The sequence below is a fragment of the Pipistrellus kuhlii genome, unplaced genomic scaffold (genome assembly GCF_014108245.1).
Source record: "Pipistrellus kuhlii isolate mPipKuh1 unplaced genomic scaffold, mPipKuh1.p scaffold_m20_p_11, whole genome shotgun sequence".
Taxonomy (NCBI): Eukaryota; Metazoa; Chordata; class Mammalia; order Chiroptera; family Vespertilionidae; genus Pipistrellus; species Pipistrellus kuhlii.
The window spans coordinates 24,316,818-24,343,003 of record NW_023425416.1 but is presented as its reverse complement, the minus strand read 5'-3'; the positions used below and the strand labels follow the sequence as shown (position 1 = coordinate 24,343,003).

Below are 26,186 nucleotides of genomic sequence, written 5' to 3'. Positions count from 1 at the left end.
TGCTGTCTTTCATTCTCCATTGTTTTTATACCATTCCTGAAAACATCCGCACAAATGGGAAAGTCAGATGATGCCTTGGTGTTTACAGGATGCTGAATTGGACTTTGTGGACCCTGCAGAAAGGGTCTGGGGACCCCAGAGATTCACCGATGGCACTTTGAGAAGCTCTGTCCTAGAACATCACAGCTGCCCAGTGATAAACCCCTGAAAGAATGAAGAGGGTGCCACATATACATCCAGACATCGGTCCTTCATCCGCTCCTTACTATCCAAGTAATCGCTCAAGTCTCAGTTTTTTCATCTGAAAAATAGAATCAACGCAGTCCATAGTTCTAGGCTATTCGAGGGTAGGAACAAAATGTATTCTAAAGATCAGTTTTAGTCATTCATTTATTCATCAGTGAATGCATTCACTCATAAATTCCCCCAAACTCTTACGGGAGGAATTAAGAGACGACCACATCAGTGCTTGCTGGTGTGTGGAGACGCGTGTTACCACAGAGGAAAGGCATCTGGAGGCACCGGGGCTGGAGGCTGGGCCTCCCCTTCTCATCTGGACCTCACGGGGCCTCCTGGTGAAGCTGTAGCCACCTTCGGCCACAGCCTGTGTTAGGTAGCACTCAGCTCTGGCAGCTGCTGGCCTCGTTTTCCCATGGCTGGTCCCAAGGGCATGGCCATCTGGTTGTTGCACTCCCACACGCAGTTCCCAGCACATCGGCTCTCCCACCCACGAAAGTGTGTTAGAAAGGAAGATTTTAAAAGTGATCTTTTCATATGGAAACCATTAAGTCTGATCTTTTCCTTTCTAAGTGCATCATCCTCCCACTGCAGTGCTTTATTAACAATAACAAATTCTAGTGACAGGCCTCCCGGAAGATCAAGACGGCCCTATGTGTCACCCTGCCGCTGGGAACTGCAGCATTAGATATTCTTTCTTCCCAGGGCTCCATCCTGGGGCTTTTCATCCACAGTCTGTCTGTCTCTCTCTCTCTCTCTCTCTCTCTCTCTCTCTCTCTCTCTCTCTCTCTCTCTCTCTCAACTTGTGGTGCTGTACATTTGCTGTTTGATGCTATTCTGAGTAAAGAAAAATTAAAATTGTAATCTATTAGCATGAATTTTACCACTGATATCTCTATACTGTGCAATGCCAGCGTCCCATGTAAGTACAAGAGCAGTGAAGTGCTGGGCAGAATCTCTAAACATTACAGGAATTGCGTTCTGTAGCGCACATATGCATATGCATTTAGTCCTTTACCAGATCAGTGTAAATGCCACGCAAACCAAACCCAACTATTTTTACTTCACTTCCTGATACGTACACTCTCTCTTCCAACACGCACTCCCTTTGGCTGACAGGTACAAAAGACAGCCCAAACAGAAAAGGAACTGCGGGGTGTCTTATCTTTCCTTCTCCTGTCTGTCATCACTGTCAGCATAAGTTGTTGGCTACTACCGAGAAGTAACAGGAGTGAGAAAGGACAGGATGGGGCTCTTTGGTTGATCATGTTTCTTAAACTATCCTGCCTTCTTTCTGTGGCCTAAACAATTTTGGTTCAAATGGAAGAGATAGCCTGTCTGGGCTGTCAGCTCTCCATGTACTTGGTTCTCAGTGTCACAGGCTTTTACCTTGTTACCCCTGAGTCCTGCTGAACGCCCATGCATTTGGTCCACCCGGATGCTGTGCTCGGGGGGTGGGGGTGGGGGGGGGGGGGGGGGCCGGCAGCCTGAATGCTCTACCTGAATAGGGCAGCAAGGACAGCGAACGGGCACATTGCACCCATCTCTGCGCACAACATGCTCCATCGTCCATCCAACTTCATTTACAAAACAAAAGTTCAAAGATAAAAATTATGATTTTCTAGATGTGACAGCAGAAATGTAAACCAAGCTCAGGACCCGCTTGAGCCCGGGCCCTGCGTGGCTCTCTGGTCACATCCCCCTGAAGCCGGCCCCTCCCCATTGCCTCTGTGCCGGCCATACTGGCCCTGATGTCCCTTCAGGGCCCAATATGTTCCTTCCTGCCGAGGCCCTATGGTGTGCTGGCCCCACCGCCTGGCACGCGCTTCCCTTCCTCACGGCCAGGCTGTGCTCCTCTGTCTGTCCCTGTGGTCTCAGCTCAGCGTCACCTCCTGAGGTCACATCCTTAGGTTAGCCTGCCTGCCTGACAGGTCGGGACTGTCCTAGCACCAACCACCTGTCAGTCACCACGCTTCACTGAGGGATGTGATTCTCTGGGGGCTCATTTCCCTCCCCTACAGGACTGCCAGCAGCTTGTAGGCCAGGGCTGGGCTGGTTTTCCTCATCACTGCTGGGCACATAGTCCCTGATAAACATTTACAAGGTGAATGAACAGATGAGTAAATGAACGAAAGTCTTTGCAACAGGAACTTACCGTATTTTTCGGACCATAAGACGCTCCGGACCATAAGACACACCAGTTTTTAGAGAAGGGAAATGAAGAAAAAAAGATTCTGAAACAAATAGTGTCCTAAAATATTTTATGTGCATTAAAACCCAACATCACAGTCATAAACACATGTAATCAACCCTGTAAAGTAAACAGCAGCATTTAGAACCATTTTAGAGCCGGGCAAGCACACAGAGACCACACAGAGCCGGGCAAGTAAAAAAACTTTTTTTTTAAAGTATATGTGTAGGCTATATTTGGACCATAAGACGCAGGGACTTTTTCCCCCCACTTCTGGGGGGAAAAAAGTGTGTCTTATGGTCCGAAAAATACGGTAAGTGTCAGATGAAGAGGTGAGATAAAAAAGAGGGTGGCATGAATTCCAGGTTTTGTCCCAAGGTGGACCAATTTCTGTCGCCATCTGAGCCGGTGAAAACTAGGTGAGCATTGTGTTGCCCTGGTTGACTGTCCCTTCCACTAAGTGATGAGTGCTTAGGAGTGTCCTTACGTCTTCAGGTGTTCCAGTCATTTTCTCTGATACAATTCGCTCTCAGGCACCGCAGGGCGTATCGAATGGAACTGAGCTGAATTGAGTGAGATGAAAATATGTCGCCCCGAGGTTTACTTCATCTCACCCTCCCCTGTGCCTCCTCTCCCCCCTCCTCTTTCTCCTTTTCCTCCTTCCTCTCCTTTCCTCTGGTGAAGGATTTCTGAGTCTCGAGAACTACTTTAATTGCAATCAAGTGTTCCCAACAGAAAATTGCCCTCTTTTATTTTTGGTTTAACTGGTCTCTTCAAAGAGAAATGGTCTGATTAGCCTTATAGTCGTGACAGTGGTTGGGCACTTCAGATAATGTTCGAGAACCGGTCTGGACATTTTCGGTAGTAATACTCCCCTATTGGCATTGATCTTTGGATAGAATCACAAGGCAGGCACTTTAGAACTTCATCCAGTTAAGCCCCAGATAGTTCTGAGCAGAAATAGTTTGAGGATGGGAGGAAGCCGGTCCTCCCTCCCCGGGGGCTGCCGAGGAGCTCTGTGGGAAAGGCAGGGAGGAGATGCTGGTGATCCCGGGAGCACTGCCTCCTGTTAGAGCCCGGCCCACATCTGTCTCGCCTGTCCATTTTCCCACAACTACATTTGAGAAATGGCCAGGAGGGGATGGAGTGAAAATGGAATGTTCATAATGAAATTGAGGATCAATGAAATAATAAAAATCAAAAGCCTAAAGGTAAGTTTGTTATCGATTGGCCGTCTCAAAAAATATAGTTAGTAAGAGATCAGGGCATGCTTCCTACATGTAAAACGAGAGATTTCTCCCTGAGTGCGGCTTGAATGGGGATATAGAGTGGGACGGGAAGCATTCCCCACAGGGGTCCCTCAGAGATTATGGGGCTGCCCTGACCAAGTGGCTCAGTTGGTGGGAAAGTCATCCTGTACACCAACAAGTTGCCAGTTCAGTTCCCAGGCAGGACACAGACCCAGTTTGTGAGCTTGATATTTGGTCCGGGAGCTTTTGGAGGGCAACCAATTGAAGTTTCTCTCTCACATCAATGTTTCTCTCTCTCCTCCCCTCTGCCTTTCTCTCTCTCTAAAATCAATAAAAACATATCCTTGGGTAAGGATTGAAAATAAAAGTTATGGAGCTGCTTGGAGAGGGTGCCGTGAAATAGGACATGAGCTTAGAAGTGAGCCAAATCCTGGTTTTAGACCAACTTTAGTTCTGTGACCTTGACCAAGTAATGACCCCTCTGATCCATTTTCTTTTTTATTATTTGTACAAACCGATAGAAAACCTCTACCTTGCAGGTTTGTTAGGGAGAGTGGATGAGGTCACCTCCATGGGGGTAGGTACACAGCTCAGAACCTGGCACAAAGCAGGCATGCAGTCATGTTATCCCTCCTTGCCACAGTGTCACTTTGCAGACCAAGCCTACATTTTACTCCATGCTACTCAGGCCACGTGACACTCACACCTCCCTTTGCACTCCCGAATGGCCTTTCTGGACACCCAGACATGGTCCCCCAACAAACCTGTCAACTCCCTCCAGACAGAAGGGGATGTGTTTCATATTTTCAGCACCTCCCAAGGCAGACAGCACAGGGCTTACTTGCAGTCAGGTTTCAAGAAACAAATATCCACCTATTGGGACAAGGAAGGTATTTTGTCATTTTAATGCAGAGAAATAGTTATAATACACATTAACCCAGCTGAGGGGGAGAAATGCATTAATTTCACAACATGTTCAACCCTTTAAGAAGCTAGCTTCTCGGGCTCCACGGGGATTCTAGAAATCGCACAGACTCACCCCCACTGTTTTGAAATAAAATTGCAACTCAGAGTGGATTCCTCTCCCCACAGGGAAGTGGTGGGTGGAGAGACATGCAGGGGCAGGGGGATGTGGCTGCAGCAGTGTGGCTTGTGTAAGCCTGGAGCAAAGGACAGAGCAGCACAGTGTGGTTGACAAGCGCACAAACCACCAGGGACCCTGTTGAGACGCAGATTCAGACTTGGGAGGTCTGGGTGGGACCTGGTCGCCTGCATTTCTAACTAGCTGCCAGGGATGCTCATCTGTGCTCACAGCGCACACGGTCAGGTAGCAGGAGTTGGTCACAGGACCAAAGATTGTGCACACTTGGGCCTTTCCGCCTTTCCTCTACAGTCATTTGTCTTTTGACTGTAGACAGTTGTTTTATTTTTTTGTATTGATCAGAGAGGAAGAGAGAGGGAGATAGAAACATCAATGATGAGAGAGCCATTCATCAGATATCTCCTGCACGCCCCCCACTAGCAATGGAGCCCACAACCCAGGCATGTGCCCTGACCAGGAACTGAACCATGACCTCCTGGTTCATGGGTTAATGCTCAACCACTGAGACACACTGGCCAATGTGGGCACATTTTTAGTGTCCAACTGGGCAGAGGGAAACCTGCTCAGAAAAGTGGGAAACGTGACTCTTCCCTCTTCTTCTCCCAGATACACTTGATGGGTGACACTTCCATGCGTGAAACACTTCGGTTTTGCCATCCATGAAATGATCACGTTGGGCTGGGTCTCTGGAGGCCTCTTGTGGTCTGACTGTTCTGGGTGGAGGAAATGGCCTGGAGGCGTTAGCTTTGCAGATCTGGTGCAACTGAAGCTCCATCTGCAGTCTGGGAGTTCTCAGGATCGCCGCTCACTGCTCCTCTTTCATCCCTCTGCAGGCGAGATTTGTGCGTTCAAGATCCACGGCCAGGAGCTGCCCTTTGAGGCCGTGGTGCTCAACAAGACATCCGGAGAGGGCCGGCTCCGGGCCAAGAGCCCCATCGACTGTGAGCTGCAGAAGGAGTACACGTTCATCATCCAGGCCTACGACTGTGGCGCGGGGCCCCTGGACACGGCCTGGAAGAAGTCACACAAGTGAGTCGCTTGACCCAGCCCCTGGGCCCCGTCCCACTCTTGCCCACCACCTCTGTCACACGCTACTCTACAGACATGGGTACCCAGTGGCCGTACCATGGTGCTCCAGCCTGCACAGCTGCTGGCCAGCTCCTAGGCCACTGCAGGCACCGGTACCGGCCGCTTTCTACACTTAAAACTCTCTACCCTCTGCTTCCCAGGGAGACAGCTCTGTTCCACCATCAGCACTGAGTGCAGTGTCACTTCCTTTGGGAAGCTTTCCCTGAGCCAGCCCAGCCCTGCAGACTTGTTGGGAGGTTGGGACCTTTCCCTGGGTTCTGCCATGCCACGTGCTGCTTTCTGTCCTGACACTCTTCACGTTGGCTTGTAACTCTCTCCCTTATGGACTTCCACTCAGAGACTGACACAGAGTAAGAGTACTTAAATTCTTACTCAATGGTGGGGTGAGTGGACAGGTGACAGATTGATAAGGGAGAGGAGAGACAGTCCAGAGGAATGCTATTGTCAAGGGTGACAAGGAAGGTCAACGAATGGGGAGGAGTCACTCTGGGGTGGGTTTATTTCAGGGGATCGGGGCGAGGGCCGGTAGAAGGGTCTCCAGTGAGATGGCAGACAGCACACCCAGGCAACAACTGTCTGACTGGCTGGTGGTTTTCTCCATTTTCTTGGTGTTGGGGCCTGAGTCGGTGCCCATGGGCAGTGGGGAAGATGGTATAATTCTTTCTTTACCACCGTCTCTTCTTTTCTGTGTGTGGCTCCAGGGCCGTGGTCCATATCCAGGTGAAGGACGTCAATGAGTTTGCTCCCGCCTTCAAAGAGCCCGCCTACAAGGCTGTGGTGACTGAGGGCAAGATCTACGACAGCATCCTGCAGGTGGAGGCCGTCGATGAGGACTGCTCCCCCCAGTACAGCCAGATCTGCAACTATGAGATTGTCACCACCGACGTCCCTTTTGCCATTGACAGAAATGGTGAGTGTCCTGAGAGGACCCCAAGGGGGGACAGGGAATCACCCCCCTCCCCCATTGTGAAGGCCAAGTGGGAGCCCGAATGTACTCAGCAGGCGATGCCTCCCTGCCATCCCTGATCTAGGCTCTATAACCCAAAACTCCGTCCTGCTCTGGAGAGATGTCCTGGCATGACTAGCAGCTCAGCCAGGTACCTACTCAGAGAGCACAGCCTATAGGGCTCACAAAGCCGCTCATCTGCACACAGCTCGGTTTTCTGGTGGAATTTTCAGTTGTCATCTAGGTGTGAGTCATGCCCTCAACTCTGCCATCCCTTTCTTACATAGTAACCAGTTGTAACATCACCTCACACGGCCTTCTGTTTCCTACTCCTAAACAGAGGGCAGGTGGAGATTTCTGAAACACCTTCTGAGCTGTAGATCCATTCAGGAACCTTTAAAGGTCTCGTCAAAGTCTTTTGAGAGTTTCTACCCTACTGAGAATGAAGGATGGAAGAACCCTCCCACAACAGCCCAATCCCAAACTGAACTTCCTGAAGGAAAAACAGCCCTAATAAAGCCTGGTGGACATTTCTCCATCACCATTAATTAAAAACTCATTGTGGTGTAAACATGACAGCCAGAGGCCCAATCAGCGCAGCTTCTTTTAACTGCAATTTTCAATAACTTGATATCGATCAAATGAAAATTATTTGTCAAGTATATTATTTTATTATTAGCGTGAGTGGGTGGGTACATGTATATTACCCCCCTTTGTTTCAAATAGGACTTAAGTACTGCACAAAGACTCAAAATCAGCAAAACCTGAAGTTTGTCCACTCTGTAGAGAATTATATTTATCCAGTGCTAAGCACAGTGCTGGAACTGGGAATGGAGATAGAGTAGAACCTAAAACAGACATGGGCCTGTCCACATGGAGCTTACCATCGAGTAGGGGGAAATTCAAAATAAAAAATTCGAATTCAGGTGGCATCAAGGTTGCTGGGCAACAAATTAGCTCTGAACTTCCTGGCAGCCAAGACCTAGAGGGAAATACCATCCGTCACCTGCTTGCAAGTCTTCAGTGATTCCAATGCTCCACGATGCTGAGACCAGGGAGAAACCCACCCTGTGATAGTGTCTTCCGCATCCCGAGAACTGCAGCAGATTCCAGAAGGAAGGAAGCCAAGGAGACACCCTCCTCCCTGACCTCCAGGCGTCTGTGACGTGTCCTGTAAGAGGAAATCAGTATTCCTAACAGAATGCAGTTTCTTTATAAAATGCTAAAATACATGGTAATAACATTTACACACCTGGACATTACCAGATGCTAATTGTGTAGGACACAAAATCAATGCATAAAAACATAAGATAGAAAATGCTACACTTCAATTAACGTTTGGTTTAGGACTAAGAAATAGGTCATTTCAACTAGTAGAGCATGTCAGAACTGCTCTCTGATAGCTTTTCCTACAGATGAGTGACCCATCCCTACCATACAGACACGTATCTCACAACACACACACACACACACACACACACACACACACACACACACCACTTCATAAAATATGAACAACTCTTGTATTTTTCTGTTCCCCCATGATCAGCTATTGGGTCTATGTGTGCAAACACTAGCATCTGGGGAGTGACAAGTCCCTCCTGAAGAGCAGAACCAGAGAAGGAGGTGTCTGTGATGAGTGGTCAAGCTGCCCCTGACCCCCTGCCTCAGTCCCGGAGAGCCACAAGCCAATGAGAGATGAGATGCAAATTCTTTCATCAGAGGGTAAACTGCCCCAGTCATGGAGATAATTACTCACCTTGATGAGCCATTTCACTAACATATGCCAATTTATTTCCCTCGCTGTCTCATTAAAAGTGAGTAATGGTTCTGTGCCAGGCCTCTGCCTCCAACATTGGTTTACAACGCAAGATGAAGTGGAGAGTGGGCACTCCCAGAGATTGTGGGCCCCTGACAGTGAGGTTTACAAAAACACTTCTCCAAGTAATGAAGGTGGGACCCACCGGCAGGCACAGAAGCAGCTCCCATTCTAATGAGCTTGGCTCTTATCCATCACTCCTCCAGCGACCTTACAGGGTCCTTGAAGAAGTTCTCTGCATGCATATCAGAAAAAGTACTACTGAGTCTAGGGCCCACTCACTGAGGCTGCAAGGCTTCAGTAGATGGCTCCCACCCCCGACCCCCCACCCCAACCCGCCAGGCTCTTTGTCTGTGAGGGAAGGAAGGGGAGCAGGGCACAGGGAGGAGGACAGAATACAATGTGGACTCAGAATGACCTGTCTTAACTGAAGACTCAACCTCTTCCAACAGAGATCCTCAGCCTCCCTCCCCCGTGAAATCAGGGCAGTAATAGTGCCTGCCTCCCTGTGGGGCTGTGAGGCTTCAGGGAGAGGCAGTGCCCAGAGATAATGCCTGCAGGGCACGTGGCATATAGGGAGTACTCCATTCATGGTGCCATGTGACTTAGGTATTTACTGGGGGTTGCGACATGATGGTTACTCACTCACTCTCTGTGGGTTTCCAGGCTGAAATTATGAACAGGTAGCCCTGAGCTGGTGACATCACCCACCTCCTGGGAAGTTCTAGAAGGATTTCAGATGGCTGCCAGGCCCCCATCTTCTGGCATTTGGCTGGTCTCTCAGAGATCATAGGGCCTAGATGCTCATCTCCATTGAAGAGATGGAAAAGCTGAGTCCCCGAAGCGTCAGGAGCTTGCCTCCAGCACCTCTCATGCAGGTGGCAGAGTTGGGACTAGAGCGTAGGTCCCCTGAGTGTTGGCCCCCAGGTCTTTCCACCAGTGACATCATCACTCTCCTTCCTGATATTTGACAGGAATGCATGGCAATGGTCTTTAAGTTCAAAAACTCAAAATTGTATCTTAATCCTATATCCATTACTGTGTGTGTGTGTGTGTGTGTGTGTGTGTGTGTGTGTGTGTGTGATCCTTGCTCAGATCCTCATCAGTAAAATGGGAATTAAATATTCTGCCCATGTAAGGGGTGGATAAACAGCAAAGGAGGCATTCACCAGAGTGTTGCCACCGCCAAACTGTCAACCACGTTTGAAACTGACCACAGAGGGTACAGCAGGGACTCAGGGACACCCACTCATCCCTGGGCAGACTTGTCTGATTCTCAGGGGTGCCTATGGGCGGTGCGGAAGATGGCACAATTCTTTCTTTACCACCATCTCAGCCGGGTACTCTGCCAGGTGGCTACCCACAGAGTAATGGGGCTCATGCTTCTGAGTGAAGTGCATCCTGGAAGCTGTTTATTCTTGCAGTAAATGAAAACCCTTCTTTTCCACCTGAGTAGAAGATAGCATATGTCCTTGTGGGGATTTTGGAAAGCATAGAAAAGTGCGAAGAAGAAAATAAGTCACGTATAACCCCATCAAAGAGAACCGCTATTAAACATTTTTTTTAAAAAGGCAACCACTATTGATACTTTACCAGTAGTTTTCTGACTTTTTAAACAAAAGTATGGCCCACACTTCTTGCTTTTCTTTATCCTCCCCCCCCCCTTTTTTTTTTACTTAACATTCGAATACATGGATTTTTGCCATCCTTAAAAGTGCTTCGTAATGACCGCTTTCAGTGCTGTAAATGACAGCTCTCCATCTCACCCAGACTCTTATCCTTAGCTCCTTCCCTGAAACCAGACACACGGTTTCTCTTCTATTTTTTGCGAGGCAATAAATAATGCTGCGATGGACATATTTTCGCCCGTATTTACGATCTTTCACCATAAACATCTGAAATTTTTCTGGAACCAATTTTTAGATGTGGAATTGCATGCCCCAAAGGTATGAGTAATTGCAAAGTGACTGGCCCGTATAGCTTTCCAAAAGGGTTGTTCCAAGTTCAGTCCCAGGGGAGGGAGTGTGCTTGCCTCATTGCACCTCCTCCCCGCCTGAGTTTTAAAAAATTGCCTTCACCTACACACAAGGTAGGGGCTGACGGTTCTTTGAGAGTTGGCTGCCCAGGCTTCTGTGGACAGGGGGACGAGGCCTGGGACAGCCATTACCTGGGTTAACCGTGGACTCAGCTAACGGAGAAGGCACGATTGGAGAAATCATTCCAATGTGCGGGGGGAAATAGAATTGTAACAGAAGCAAACTGGACGGCTTCTTCTGAGCTATCGAAATGTGTTCAATGGGTGTCTTATCCAGATGTTGCTCTCCCCACGGGATAGCAGGTCCCAACATTGCCTTTCATGGTGACCCACTGCTGCACATCTGTGCTCTGAATCTTACCCTCACACGCGTGAAGGTGGTGGTGGTGGCGGAGAAAGTAAATTAGTTTCGCAGACAGTTTCATTAAGACAGTTACGGGAGAGGAGCTGCAACAAATTGAGGCACGGATTGCCGGCCCGTGTGTTTATTTTTCCAGCACAATCAATAGTGCTCGGGCCGCTTAATGTCACACGGATTGTAAACCCGAAGCCTTCCTCTCCTCAGAGGCGTATCTTTAGAGAGCCATTTCACTGTAGAGAAAGAGAAAGTTAAAACTTTTTTTGTTGAAAATTCAATCCGATGCCGCTGAAGCCTCCTTCTCGTGGTTATAGCACGGTGCCTGCACCTGCAGAATCCCTCCCCTGTGAAGACTGGGACCACAAATGAGTTTGTTAAGGGAACCCCGAGGGAGTGTTACCAACCCGATTCCAGCCGCCCCAGCCCTGTGCGGGCCCCTGGCTGAGACTGAAAACAAATATTTGGGGGAAAATGAAAGGGATTCTGAACACCAGCCACAAGGCCAAAAATACCTCAAATCCATTTTTATTCAGGGATTTTTTTGACTGGCTTTGTCAAAGTAAATTTTACTTCAAATCCGAGGCTGCAGTTGCATTTTTAGAAACAATCCAGAGAAGATAGCAGAACAAGTGATCCGAATGCTTGGTCCAATGTCATGGGCAGCTTCATCCCTCCTCACCACCACTCTCCTCCACTCCTTCTCCTCCTCCTCCTCCTCCTCCTCCTCCTCCTCCTCCTCCTCCTCCTCCTCCTCCTCTCCTCCTCCTCCTCCTCCTCCTCCTCCTCTCCTCCTCCTCCCCCTCCTCCTCCTCCCCTCCTCCTCCTCCTCCTCCTCCTTCTCCTTCTCCTCACAGGCATTCACATTTATTGCACCTGCTCCTCGCTTGCTACTGGTTAAGCCTGGGTGATTGGTGGAACAACTTGTCCGATCGTTACCACATTATGTGACTTCTAATTTCCCAGGCTTTCTTGCCTTGGTCCCTGTTATCTCAGTTCCCATGAACAATCATCAGTTGGAATGGAAGAAAGCTCATTAGGTAGTTTTCCCTTAGTTTGGATGAAATCTAAAAATGTGCGGGCGTCAGCCATTCCACACTTCTTTAGTGGCTTTGTTAGTTTGTTTTGCTTTTAATTTCCACTTTCTTAATTTCACTTCTGGTAAAGGATGATGATAACATTTGAGTTCTAATTTGCTGTCAGCTCCACCATCAGAAAGAAAAGGAAAAAAAAAACTGCAAGAATGAAATTACTCTCAACAAAGGAAGACTTGCATCTCTTGGAATCAAAAACTGAAAATTATTCAGTGTGCATCAGCCTCTCATTAGTTTCTTGGAACCAAAATGGCATTTTAGCAAAAACCGTCAATTAAAGTTTAGCTTGTTGTTTATCAAATATTTATTCCTGAACCATAATATCACACCCACAGGGATACAAACACACAAACGGCTCATAAAAAACGGTTTGGTCTCTCTTGGAGAAGAAAAATGTCTTTGCCACCGGAGCAAGGGATCGGTTATTCTGTGCAGCTTTGCAAGAGAGGTCACACGTTTCCTTATTGATTTTACTTCCTATTTGGTAGCAAAATAATGTGAGAAGAGGCAGTGAGCATTCCTGGCAATGAGCCCAGATGTTAAAAAATATGTGTCAGGACATTTCTGAATTCCATCTTCCCCCCCCCCCCCCCCCCCCAGTGATCTCATGGCAGATGAGCTCTGGGTCTGACATCCGGGCTGCAGCCGCATGGGGCTCTTTAAGAGAGAGTTTTCCAGCAACCCATTACTTACAAACACAAACCAGTCGGGTCCCAGACGCGTGCTTGGAATTCGAAGCAGCCCTGCCCCGCAGCTGGGGGGGGCTCCAGTCAGCTGGTCCTGGAATCTGCCACTGAGGAACGGGCGGGCTGCATGTGGAAGCCATGGCCTCTTGTCCCCTTGACCTCACAAAGGGATGGGGAAGGGGCTCCTTCCATTCCGGTGGAGGTTGGAGGAGTGGGGAGGGGACGTGGGAGAACCGCAGCGTGCTCAGCGTGATCTGAAACAAAGGTGATTATCTCTGTGTCCTCAGGAAACATCAGGAACACCGAGAAGCTGAGCTACGACAAGCAGCACCAGTATGAGATCCTGGTGACGGCCTACGACTGCGGCCAGAAGCCTGCTGCTCAGGACACCCTGGTGCAGGTGGACGTGAAGCCCGTGTGCAAGCCTGGCTGGCAAGGTGGGCCCGCGTTTGTCAGTCACCGGAGGGGAGGCAGCATGGCCTGGTGCAGGGACGCTGCTGGGCCTATCCTCACGTCGGCGCTGCTCATGGCTAGCGGGATGCTGAAAGGGCAGTCACGCTGCTGCAGGGAATAGAGTAGCTGGTTTATTCTCACAGCTTCTAGGGTGATAGTGTCTCCATTTCACAGGTGAGAATGCCCGAGGGAACTCGTCTGAGGTCACATGCTCGGTTGGTCCAGGGTACTCTTTCTCAGATCCCATGGTATCTTTAGATCAATAGTAATTACCCACGGTGCTCAGCAGAAGGCCAACGAGCCTGCTCACTTTATCACAGAGTGCTGCGTCAGACTGGTGCGTTTCCAATGTTGCCTCTTACTCAGGCAGGGTGGGCTTGCACCGAGGGCGTCCAGGCAGAGGCTGGAGAGCCGCATCCAGCCTCTAGGCTAGGGGTGTCGAACTCAATGAGAGAAGGGGCCAAAATCTAAAATCCAGCCTAAATCGCGGGCCAAATGGTTTACTGAACAGTCATAAACTGTCATTGTGATGGAAACGCAGCGGAGTGCAGTGATGACAGCGCGGTGCGGGCCACATTGCAAGGCCTGGCGGGACGGATTTGGCCCGCGGGCCTTGTGTTTGACACATGTGCTCTAGGCAAAGGGGTTTCCAAAACATTAGCTCTGGGAATGGCGGAACAAGGCCTCGGATGGAGGATCCACTTTGTGCTCGCTTAGATCTTTCAGGGTGCAGGGGCAGAACAGAGGTCTGGGTTCCCGTCCGATGGCGGAGGTTTGTCACCGCGCTAAGAGGAAACCAGGAGGCAAGGCCAGCTGCATAGAAGGTCTTACGGAGAACTGGATGGTGGTGCATGGAATAAGGACTGCTCTAGCGGTGACATGATCGTTCAGGTGGCAGAGCAGTTACCTCTGGGCCATCCACTGTTTTGGCTGCTTGACTGCTCCTGTTTCTGCTTCATGTGGTGATGCTACTGCCTATCCATGGCTCATGGTGTTTCGTGGAGTCCTCCACTCTGTGGCTGCTGTTTATTGCCTTCCCTGGGTGTGTCTTTAAGCTTCAGGCCCCTGTTATTCATATTTATTCATATTTATTCATATTTTCTCTCTCTCTCTCTCTCTCTCTCTCTCTCTCTCTCTCTCTCTCTCTCTCTGTGTGTGTGTGGGGGGGGGGGGGGTGTATTTTTCATTCTTAAATTCCCTCATAGAGGGTGTAGTTCGCTGTGTTGGTCACTCACATCCCTGTGTGGAGACTGGTGCCAGGCCACCATCTAGGTCACTGGCCAGCCTCTGAATGGTGGTCAGGCATTTATTCCTAATCCAAATCATCAGGGCCAGATCGGCTAGACAAGGACACCTGGGTCACTCCCCTCAGAAGGCAGCTCTCTTATTGCTCTCTGCTGCATAACCTGCCTCCCCTTAATCTTTCAACTGGGGAGCTGGGAGGAGCAATAAACCCACCTCTGGACAGTTAGGGTAACTTGCCTTTGAACAAAGAGGCGATGAGCTCAGTCAGACACATGAGACATGAAGGACAAAGTAGAGACGTCTTTGTGTCGGTCTGTTTAGGAGGAAGCAAGAAACAGAGAGAGAGAGAGAGGGACAAGCTAGCCTGACAAGCTGTGTTCCTCAGGAAGCCCGAGCTCTGGTCGGGGGTAATTCACCAAAGACCCTGAGGGCAAGATTCTGTCTGTCTTGTTCACCAGTGAATTCCTCAGGCTTAGCACATGTCTGGTCCCGATGTTAGGTGCTCAAGAGATAGGCATTGAAGAATAAATGAATGGATGAGCTAGCTGAGTAAAGAACTCCCCTGGTTTTATTTTAACTTATAAGGACTGGCCCCGGTGAAGGTCTGGCTTTTGAAGAGAAAGCCTGGAAAGAAGATAAAAATCTTTCTAAGCATGAAAGAAGCTCACAGGGGGGATTTAAGCAGGAAAACCAAAGCCAAGCCTCGTCTGGAGAATGGTCCCAATGGCTTTTGTCTTTGATAAATGAGACACCTGTGACTTGGAATTACATTTCTGTAACTGTATTTAAGTGTAATTTCCTAACAGAGCTGGTGCTTGTTTCAGTGTTAAATGTATGCAAAGAAAAACATTTTAATAACATTCAGTTCTGTGTGCAAAGGCTGAGGGGCACCTCCCCAGTAGTACATAGTGCTCTTTGTGGCTCTAGACCAGTGGTCGGCAAACTGTGGCTCGCCGCTCTGTTGACTAATGAGTTTGCCAACCACTGCCTTAGGGGAAAACACTTAAAAAAACATTTTAATAATGTCTTTAACTGAAGTCAAAACTTCTGGGTAAGGATAATGCCTTACACAGTGGTCAGCAAACTCATTAGTCAACAGAGTGGCAAACCGTGGCCTGCGAACCGCAAGTGGCTCGCGAGCCACAGTTTGCCGACCACTGCTCTAGACAGTGATCTCCTGAAGTAAAGACTGTGCCCATTCATTGTAGTGTCTCCAGCGCCCAGCACAGGGCCAGGCATAATTCAGGTGATTGGCAAGCGTTGAATGGACAAATTGTAAAAAAAACATAACTGTCTGCACTAGACGGGTGCTCAGTAGTTAGAGCATCAGCCCACAGACTGAAGGGTCCCAGGTTCGATTCTCATCAAGGGCATGTATCTCAGTTGCAGACTCAATCCCCAGTCCTGTGTGGGGCATGTAGGAGGAAGCCGATCAATGATTCTCTCTCATCATTGATGTTTACATCTCTTCATCCTTCTTCCTCTCTGCAATCAATATACATATTTAAAATAAATAAAAGTATCAGCTCTCCAGACTCAAACTCCTGCAGAACCTCATTTCTGCCTGCCTGCCTCATGCCTGAACATGATCCCAGGACAATAATTACACCTGGCCCAGCACCAGGTCACCCAATACCATCAGCTCGCAGGGACTCTCCCACAGGCCAGCTCCTGTTCTTGCCACCTTCACAGGAAGATGTCTCATTTCAAGTAGAAAGAAAAGGAGATACAGTCACACAACTGAACCATTTCTTCCCTGTTCTTGGGTGTGAGTGATTCTCCTCATGTGTCAGATGGTCTCATGTTTGTTCCATTCCATGAAGACACGAAGGACAAAGTAGAGATGTCTTTATGTCGGTCTGTTTAGGAGGAAGCAAGAAACCCCGCCTTTAGGAAGGAGGCGGGTATCGTTTAGAAGAGAGCTTCTTAAACCTAAATGTGCATCTGAGCACCTGTGTGATGCAGACTCTGAGCTGCTCAGCCTGGGGTAGGTCTGGATGTTGCTGGTTCGTCACTTTGAGTAAGAAGGCCACACAGGAAATGTTTAGGGCAGTGAACACTTTTGTATTGGAAGGACAGCAGCAGGAAAGCTCTGGTTGAGATGAATTTTCCCTTCCTCGTCTGCATTGGGAGGTCACTGAAGCTGACACGCATCACACATGGGAAATATTTCCATAGTGAATTTATTAACCCTTTAGTGAAGGCCCACTGTGTGCTGAAGACGGGATAGAGGCACACTGACCTACCAGGGCAATGCTAAGGGCATCAGCGCGGTGGAGGGAGCTGTGGGCACACAAAGGAGAGCCTCTCTGCCTCCAGGGGGTGCACCTGGACCAAATCTGGAAGCTGATAGTTTCAGTGCAAAGAGGAAGGGTGTTCCACACAAGGGAGCAGATGTCAGCAAGGCGGGTATTCCATCATATGGCTCAGGTATGGAGGGAAAATGGAGAGGCCAATAGGGACCACATCATGGAGGGGGGGGGTGCTCCTGTGTTACCCCAAGGGCAGTAAGGAGCCCAGAGCTTTCATGCCTAAGCACGGTGGGGGCCTCTTGCAGAAGAAGGATGCTGTGGCCAACCACACAGGTGGTTGCTGGGATGCAGAAGTTCGGCAGGGAGGCCAGCTGAAAAGGATGATTGCTCCTGAGTGCACTTTTAATGGGAGCGCTTCTAAAGTGCTGTATTTATTCCAAGACCAATTCAAAGTGCTGCTCTGCAAAGGAGGCTGGATTTTCGGGCTAATTTCATGAGACTCCGTAGACAAGGAGACAGGTCAGCAGTCAGACATGTCTGAGGTAGACCCCTGCTAAGCCTTGTCAAGGGTATTTCCCAGTCCCCTCTCCAGCTGTCCACCTGTCCACATCTCTGCCAAGGAGAAAAAACCCAGGCCCTCGGGGTCAGACGGCTGCACCCTGCCCTTTCCAGAAGTCAGACCAATTATTGATCAAGTGCACTGAAGAGCTGGCTGGGGTTTTACTAGGGAAAGGCATTGATTTTGAATCATAGGGTGATAAGCCCGGGAAGGGGCCCAGCTTTGCTGAGAGGAACGATCGAGCAGGGAGCAGAGGTGCAGCTGTGTCCATCAGGTTTCATGACAATGTTACCCTTCTGCAGGCTGATGCATGGGAACTTGGATAGGAGGAAAGAACCCCCCCCCCCCCGTTCTCTCCTTTAAAAAAAAAATTATATATATATATATATATATATATATATATATATATATATATATATAATTTTTTTATAGAGAGGAAAGGAGAGGGATAGAGTTAGAAACATTGATGAGAGAGAATCATCAATCAGCTGCCTCTTGCACACCTCCCACTGGAGATGTGCCCACAACCCAGGTACATGCCCTTGACCGGAATCGAACCCGGGACCATTCAGTCCACAGGCTGATGCTTTATCCACTGAGCCAAACTGGTTTCGGCCCCAGTTCTCTCCTTTACTGTCCTGCCGGGTGTCCAAGATCCCACCATTAGGGTACCAACATTTTGTTCCACAGGATGATCCCCACCTAATATGCAAATGCCTCTGGCAGGAGCCGCTGGTAAGCCAAGGGTCTGCAAAGGAAAATCACAAGTCAAATCCAGTTGGCCACATGTTTTGGTGTAACTGTGAGCTAAAAAAAATAAAACGCTTTTTACAGTTTAAGTGGCTTTAAAAAATCAAAAGGAGAATCATATTTTGTGGCACAAGAGTATTATATGAAATTCAAATGTTAGTGCCCATAAATAAAGTTTTATTGGCACACAGCCATACTCATTTATTTACATATTAGCTGGTGCCTGCTTTGACACTGCCACAATAGACCTGAATAGTTTTGACAGAGACCAGATGGCTCTCAAAGACTAAATATTTACTATCCAGTCCTTTACAGAAGAAGTTTGCTGACAGCTGCATGAAGCTATTACTGTCCGTTGACACTGTAGTGGGAGGTAGTGGGAGGTAGTTTATTGGAGTAGCGAGCACAGCCAAGAATGAATGGACATCAAATGAACACATGTAGATAGAGGCAAAAAAGTATAAAGTTCAAGGCAATTTTAGCCATTTTACAGGTGCTGAAAACTTAGGCTAAGAGTGATTGAGTAACTTGCCCAAAAGCTAACCACTGGCAAATGGCAGAGATAGAATTCAAGTTCATGTCAGTCTATCCCAGAGGGCACCGAGGAATCAGGAGGAAGAAGGATAGTACTAGGAGGTTGGGAATTCCCGAGGGAGCATGTAACCAGCTTCAACAACGCATCTCAGAAAACCGTTCAGAAAAAGACACGACCTACGTGCCTGTAGGGAACATATTTAACCTCTTGGTCACCTTATCTATAAAATGCAATGAAACTTACCTTGACAAGGTAGCAAAAGTTGAATGAAAAATTAGCACCTAAGAGGTGCCCTGACATTCATTCTCTTTTCTTCCACACACACCGCCCCTCTCCCTGCCATAACTCACATCTCCTATTGAGCCGGCCTAGTGCACTATCCCCTTGAAATTATAACTCACTTAGAAACAATCCTATGCCTGCAGACTGCCTGCTCTCATTTACTATTTGCCTGAACCTACTAGTAAAGTTGCCTCTGGTTATCTTATGGCCCGGAGAAGTAAAACGTGAGCCTGAGACTTGGGTGTTAGGTTTCAAACCCAAAGATTCTGGTGACTTCCTTTCTCATCCTCATCAATGTTTTCTCCTTTCCCATGTCTCTCTTCCCTACCTTCCTTTTCCCTCCCTTTTCATCCCCTCCCCGTTCTTGCTCTGGCTCCTTCCCCCTCCCTTTTCCCAAGCATAGCCCTGAACCCAACGCTGGAGCAGGCAATGGGATGTGAGGTGTGGGAGTTAATATAAAGTGGTGACGGTGGAGCTGGGTGGGGGGTGAGGGCTGGAGTCAGCCCTTAGCTCCATCATGAGCCACAGGCTTTGCTGAAACCGCTTCCCTGGCTGACCTAGGTTACCTCAGCTGTAAAGAAGGTCATAATCCTTAGCTGTTTTATTTTGTAGGATTGTTAAGAAGGCCACATGATGTTCTAGGAATGAAGTGCTCTGCAAAATGTAAATCACTGTACACACACACACACACACACACACATACACACACACACACACACTGAAACCCATAGAATTGGGTATGGCTGTGTGGCTTGACCATCGGGTCCTTGGTTTTGGTTTTGGAGCGGAAGACTGGGACTCAAAGGAGACAGTGGGGTGGGTGGAAAGAGCACAGTCTGAGGCCTGGAACCCGGGCCTCAGTCCCAGCTCAGCACTGCCCCATTTGCAGCCTTGGGAGCATCTCTCCTGACAGGTCTAGCTTCCCCAACAGAAAACGGGACAATGCGGGCTTCTGGGGAGCACAAGGTGAAAGGCTGCTAGCAGCTCTTTTGAGTTCCCTTGATTTTGAAGCGTAAAATCACAATGGAGCCATTTTCCTACAAATAACTGGAAGAGCCAGCACTGAGGCCTGAATTCCACTAACTCCGCCACGGCGACCCAGGCAGGTAGGTGCTGTGGGTTTGCTCACATCTGCCAGCCTCTTGTTCCTGGCTCAGGCCTCGTGGGGTACTCCTCCGTGAAGTACGACCTGTTAGACATCACTAACATCCCTAACATCCCCGATCATTAAGGCGCAACAAACAGCTCTGCACGATGCTGATTTACCTACTTGTCGGCGACGTAAGTGCTTAAAGACCTGCTGGATAAGAGCGCCCAAGCTCCAGCCTGCTTCCACCTGCCCTGTGGCACCCGTGTGAGCCCTGGAAAATGGGCCTTAAGAGTTTTTGGATCAGATCATCTCAACCCTGAAGAGGATGAGTGGGTGGACTGTCACCCCAAAAGGTACTCAAGCACAGGTACTCAACTCACCGTTTCGCTATTTGCCAAGCCCAGACGAAAGGTGTCGATTACACTCTCATTTACTCTTCACCACACCTGAAAGCGGTTATATCCCCACTTTGCAGATGAGAACACTGAGGTTAAGACTTTTGCCACACAGCTGGTAATGGGCAAAACCAACCCCACTCTTTTTTTTTTTAATAGTTAAGATTTTTAAAAATTTTTAAAAAAAATACATTTTATTGATTTTTTACAAAGAGGAAGAGAGAGGGATAGAGAGTTAGAAACATCAATGAGAGAATTATTGATCAGCTGCCTCTTGCACACCCCCTCAACCAAGGTACATGCCCTTGACCGGAATCGAACCCGGGACCTTTCAGTCTGCAGGCCAATGCTCTATCCTTGAGCCAAACCGGTTTCAGCACCAACCCCACTCTTGTCCGTCTGCACACGGAGCTCTGCCCTTTCACCTGAGCTGCATCTCAAGACAAAGGAGGACACACACCGGCCATCTTTTGAGACCATTGGAGGAAAGCTATTTTGAGGAAAATCCTTCAGTTAGAATCCTTCCCTCGTGTTAGGACAAAAATGGGTCATTGCAGGGCAGGGCAGCCTCGAGAGTGAGGTGTGGTTGGGGGTGTCACTCTGCCCCCACAAGCCACACCTGGGACCGGCTCTCATTCAGGATAGAAGAGCCATCTCTCAGGCTTCTTCCCTCTTTGGGGACCAGGAAGGGGTGGGGCTTGCTCAAGGGCACACATGGCGAGAGGTAGAACACAGCTGGTATCGGGTCTCCTGGCTCAGAACCCCAGTCTCTACCTTACCTCCCTGTGGACCTGGGTCAGCCTACTACCTCTTCCACTGTCAGTTCTTGTCAATATTTGCGGCCAGCTTGAGTATTTTCCTGCAGGGGGTCAGCAAAGGGCAGGGCTTTCTGCAGCCAGAAAGATCAGGGTTCAAACTCAGGTTCCATCATGCAATGGAATAGCTCAATGCTGCCAGTGAGGGGGCTGAAGGAGAAGAAATGGAGGATACTGAAGTCAGTTTAGGAGTCAGGCCAGCCTTTCAGTGCCATTTGCTGGCTGTGTGCCTCTGAGCAGGTTATCTGACGTCTCGGCCTCAGTTGTCTCATCGGTGACGTGGCCCTCCTACCACCTCTTTCCTCGGGCAAATTGACAACACGTGTGAGAGGCGCAGTGAAGAGCCCGTTAAATGGAGGTTTCCTTCCTGCTCTCTGCATTACTGAGTGATGGCAGCTTAGAAACCAGTGTCACCCTCTGCACATCCCCGACACTTGGGTTCCAGTGTTGAACGTGACTCACCGCAGGCCTCCCATCTCTCCTGTGCCCTCGTTCTCAGCTAAAGTGGGCAGGACACTGCCACCTTCTCCCCATGTGGATCTCCAAGACGATTCTCGCTTCAAATGGCTCCTGGTGAATAGAAGGACAGACTGGGGGGTGACGAGGCAGCTCTAGTCTGCCAGGGAGCCCCGGATTTCCAGGGTTGAGTGTATTATGAGCTCTGAAATGCCAGTACAAGGGCTTGGAGCATTGAACCCACTCTAACCACTCGGAGGAACAGCTGTGCTCACGGCCCAGCAGAGCGGCTCTCAAAGCTGCATTCAATTCAAGGAACTACCCTCTGCAGTGAATCTGTGCCAGGTGGGAAGAAGGCCGGAGGCCCTGGAGCTGGAGTCCCGGATGAGGACAAGCAGGTGAACCATCATCCCAGGACCGGAAGTCAGGGCAGTGAGGAGGCAGGCAACCCCGGAGCTGCGAGAGCAGAGCGCAGAGCGCAGAGAGCAGGGGCGCCTGACCCTTTAGAAAACCTTCCCAGAGGGGGTGGCACTGAAGCTAAGAACTGAGGGGGGTCAGTGCACTTCACCAGGTGCACTGTGGGGTGGGGAGGAGGCCACAAAGGGAAAGGGCAGGAAGGAATATCCCCGGGAGAGCTGCACCTTCCAGGAATCGGTGTGCGTCCCTGGATCAGAGGTAAATGGGCTTATTTGTCTCCTTGTCTGTTTTCATGACTGATGTGGTGCGATTTCCAGTGCAGACAGTGTGTGAGGTAGACAGAATTTTCCAGAGAGATTCTGTAGGGCTGTGGGCATAACAACCTGGCTTCCCCAAAGGTGGCAGGGAGGGCCTGAGTGGGGAGGGCCTGTCTACCTGCCTCTCCATGGAGCCCAGCCAGCCTCGGCCCCTGAGGCCCGAGTGAGTGCCTTCAGACAAATATCTTCTCCCAATGTGGGTCCTTGGCCAGGAGACTGCTGTCCACTGGTCAGGTCAGACGGAGCAAGGCTCTGCCCTGGGTGCAGCAGGTGTGGGCAAGTGGGCTCCAGCAGAGGTGAAAGCTCAGGAAGGCCTATGGAGCCTGCAGCTTCTCAGTCTCACTGCAGGCCATTTTGGGGGACCTGTCTGGGGCCTCTGGAAGCTAGTGCACTCGGAGAGGATTCACCTCTTTCTTTTTTTATTAATTTATTTTCCAGTTACAGTTAACATACAACATTATATTAGCTTCAGGTGTACAACATAGTGATTAGACACTTGTATAACTTACAGAGTGGTCACCTCCTATAAGCCTAGTACCCATCCAACACCACACATAATTATTACAATTTATTGACTATAATCCCTATGCTTTACTTTTCATTGTCGTGATTATTTTTATAACTGACATTTGTGCTTCTTAATCCCTTTCACCTTTAACACCCTTCCCCCTTCTCATCTGGCAACCATCAACTTGTTCTTTGTATCAATGAATTTGTTTCTGTTTTGTTTCTTCATTTGTGTTTTAGATTTCCCATATGGTATTTGTCATATGGTGTTTGTCTTCCTCTGTCTGACTTATTTAACCTAATAACCTCTAGGTTTATCCATGTTGTTGCAAATGGTAAGATTTTATTCATTTTTATGGCTGAGTAATATGCCATTGAATGTGTGCCACATCTTTTTTATCCATTCGCCTATCCATGTACACTTAGGTGGCTTTCCTATCTTGACATTGTAAATAAAGATGCAATGAACATAGGGGTGCATATGTCTTTTCAAGTTAGTGTTTTGGATAAATACTTAGTATTTATCCAAATACTGGGTTATAGGATAGTTCTATTTTTAATTTTCTGTGGAACCTCCCTACTGTTTTTCCACAATGGCTGCACCATTTGCAATTTTACCAACAGTGTATGACAGTTCCCTTTTCTCCACTTCCTTTCCAACACTGTTGTTTATTGATTTTTTTTATGATAGCCATTCCAATGGTTGTGGGGTGACATCTCATTGTGGTTTTAATTTGCATTTCCCTGATGATTAATGACAATGAGCATCTTTTTATATATCTATTGGCCATCTATATGTCCTCTTTGGAAAATGTCTATCATGCTCATTTTTTCTTCGAATTGTTTTTTGTTTAGGGTGTTGTGTGAGTTCTTTATATATTTTGGATATTAACCCCTTTATCAGATATATCATTGACAAATATCTTCTCCCAATTAATTGGTTGTCTTTTTTGTGTTTGCGGTTTTCTTTGCTGTGCAAAACTTTTCAATTTATGTATTTCCATTTGTTTATTATTGTCTTTAATTTCTCTTGCCTGGGGAAACATATTCCCCAAAAATATTGCTAAGAGCTATGTCAAATACTGCCTAGGAATTTTGTGGTCTCAGGTCTAACATTTAAACCTTTAATCCAGTTTATTTTTTTGTTGTTTATGGTGTAAGAACGTGATTCAGTTTCATTTTCTTGCATGAATCTGTCCAGTTTTCCCAACACCATTTACTGAAAAGACTGTTTTTATTTACCCCATTGTATAATCTTACCTCCTTTGTCATTGATTAATTTACTGTACAGGCATGGGTTTCTTTCTGAGCTTTCTATTTTGTTCATTGATCTTTGTTCGTTTTTATGGCAATACCATGCTGTTTTGATTATTATAGCTTTGTAATACAGTTTGATTTTAGCTAGTGTAACACCTTCAACTTTGTCTTCTTTCTAAAGATTGCTTTGGTGATTCTGGGTTATTTGTGGTTCCATATAAATTTTAGGATTATTTGTTCTAGTTCTTTGAAAAAATGCTATTGCTATTTGATAGGGATTGCATTGAATCTGTAGATTGCTTTGGGTAATATTAATGATGGACATTTAATGATGTTAATTCTTCCTATCCATAAGCACAATATACCCTTCCATTTATTTGTGTCTTCACTTTTTTTCTTCAATATCTTATAGTTTTCCAAGTGCAGGTCTTTTACCTCCTTGGTAAAATTTATTTCTAATTATGTTATTCTTTTTGATGGAATGTAAATGGGATTGCTTTCTTAATTTCTTTTTTGTTATTCATTAGTTCAATATTGTTACATAAAAATGCAACTGATTTCCAAATGTTAATTTTGTATCTTGCTGCTTTCCTTAATTCACTTATTAGTTATAATCATTTTTTGGTGGTATCTTTAGAGTTCTCTCCATATAGTATCATGTAATCTGTAAATAATTACAGTTTTACTTCTTCTTTTCCAATTTGGATGCCATTTATTTATTGATTGATTGATTGATTGGTCTGATTCCAGTGGCTAGGACTTTTAATAGAATGTTGAGTAAAAGTGGTGAACGTGGACATCCTTGACTTGTTCATGATCTTAAAGAAAAAGTTTTCATCTTTTCATCTGTGAGTATGATGTTAGCTAAGGACATGTCTTATCTGACCTTTATTATATGAAGGTATGTTTCCTCTATCCACACTTCACTGAAAGTTCTTATAGTGAATGGATGTTGGGTTTTGTCAAATGTTTTTTCTGTACCTATTGACATGATATGTGATTTTTATCCTTTATGTTGTTTATCTGGTATACCATGTTAATTGATTTGTGGATATTAAACCAACTTTGCATCCCAGGAACAAATACCACTTGATTATGATGTATGATTTTTTTCAATGCATTGCTGAATTTGGTTTGCAAATATTTTGTCAAGGATTTTGGCCTCTTATGTTCTTCAGGAATATTGGTCTGTAATTTTTTTTTCTTTTGTGTTTTTATCTGGTTTAGGTATCAAGGTAATGCTGGCCTTGTAAAATTAATTTGGGAGCCTTTTCTTGAGAGGGCTCATTTCTGATAACCTGGTTGAGGCAGGTCGGTATTTAGCGTAAATGTGACCTCATTTGCAGCCACAATTTAAGACAAGTGGGTTGTTTGGTTTCAGTAATGAGGCTTTATCACCTAGATAATGGTCCTTCTATTTTTATTTATTTATTTATTTATTTATTTATTTATTTATTTATTTTTAAGGGTAAGCTTTGCAATCATGTACAGCCGATCTACAGATTAAAGAGATTTACATTTCTGGAATATGGAAAGTATACATAAACCATTTTTACAAAAAAGACCGAAAATGTGTGCATGAAAAAACTATACTCTTGCATTGTAAATGCTTTTCAGAGCCATAAAAGTAAAGATTCTTGAAGAATAGCTACTTTATCTTTCACTAATCACACATTTGTCCCAAGATAAGAAAATTGCCTGGAAAAACGCTCATGTTTATTGGACATAGGAGAGAAGAGCTTCTATAAATCCGAGAGCAAGTACCCTGGCTGGTTGAGTTAATGATTTCCCCGTTGGGGAAATTATCTTTCAGAGGGCCTGCTTTTAAATTGCCTGGTTTCCGTACCTCTCAGCATGATTTCTGCCAGATAGGCTTCGGGTTGGGTACAGGAAGGCACATGAGCTGAGGGGATTGAAGAGGATGAAAGGGTTGGCAAGAAAGCAGCAGCCAAGCTTTGGGCAAAGGCCCTGGTTTCTGAACACAATAGGGTGGAGACATTGGGGGCTGCCCAACTGCCCAGGAGAGAGCTTGAATAAGGTTACCAGACGTCC

The 26,186-nt window shown here is 47.3% G+C and overlaps 1 protein-coding gene across 3 annotated transcripts in view; it reads left to right on the top strand.

The window, feature by feature from the left end:
- The window catches only part of CLSTN2 (calsyntenin 2), a 507,781-nt gene that overhangs the window by 395,371 nt on the left and 86,224 nt on the right, over window positions 1–26,186 (top strand). For all 3 annotated transcript variants that reach the window (XR_006741125.1, XM_036431289.2, XM_036431288.2), the window contains exons 3-5: window positions 5,614–5,809; window positions 6,571–6,779; window positions 13,092–13,241. Coding sequence is in view for 2 of the 3 variants with exons in the window: in XM_036431289.2 (XP_036287182.1) it covers window positions 5,614–5,809; window positions 6,571–6,779; window positions 13,092–13,241 (555 nt within the window). In the remaining variant the exon portion in view is untranslated. The remainder of the gene's footprint in view (window positions 1–5,613; window positions 5,810–6,570; window positions 6,780–13,091; window positions 13,242–26,186) is intronic.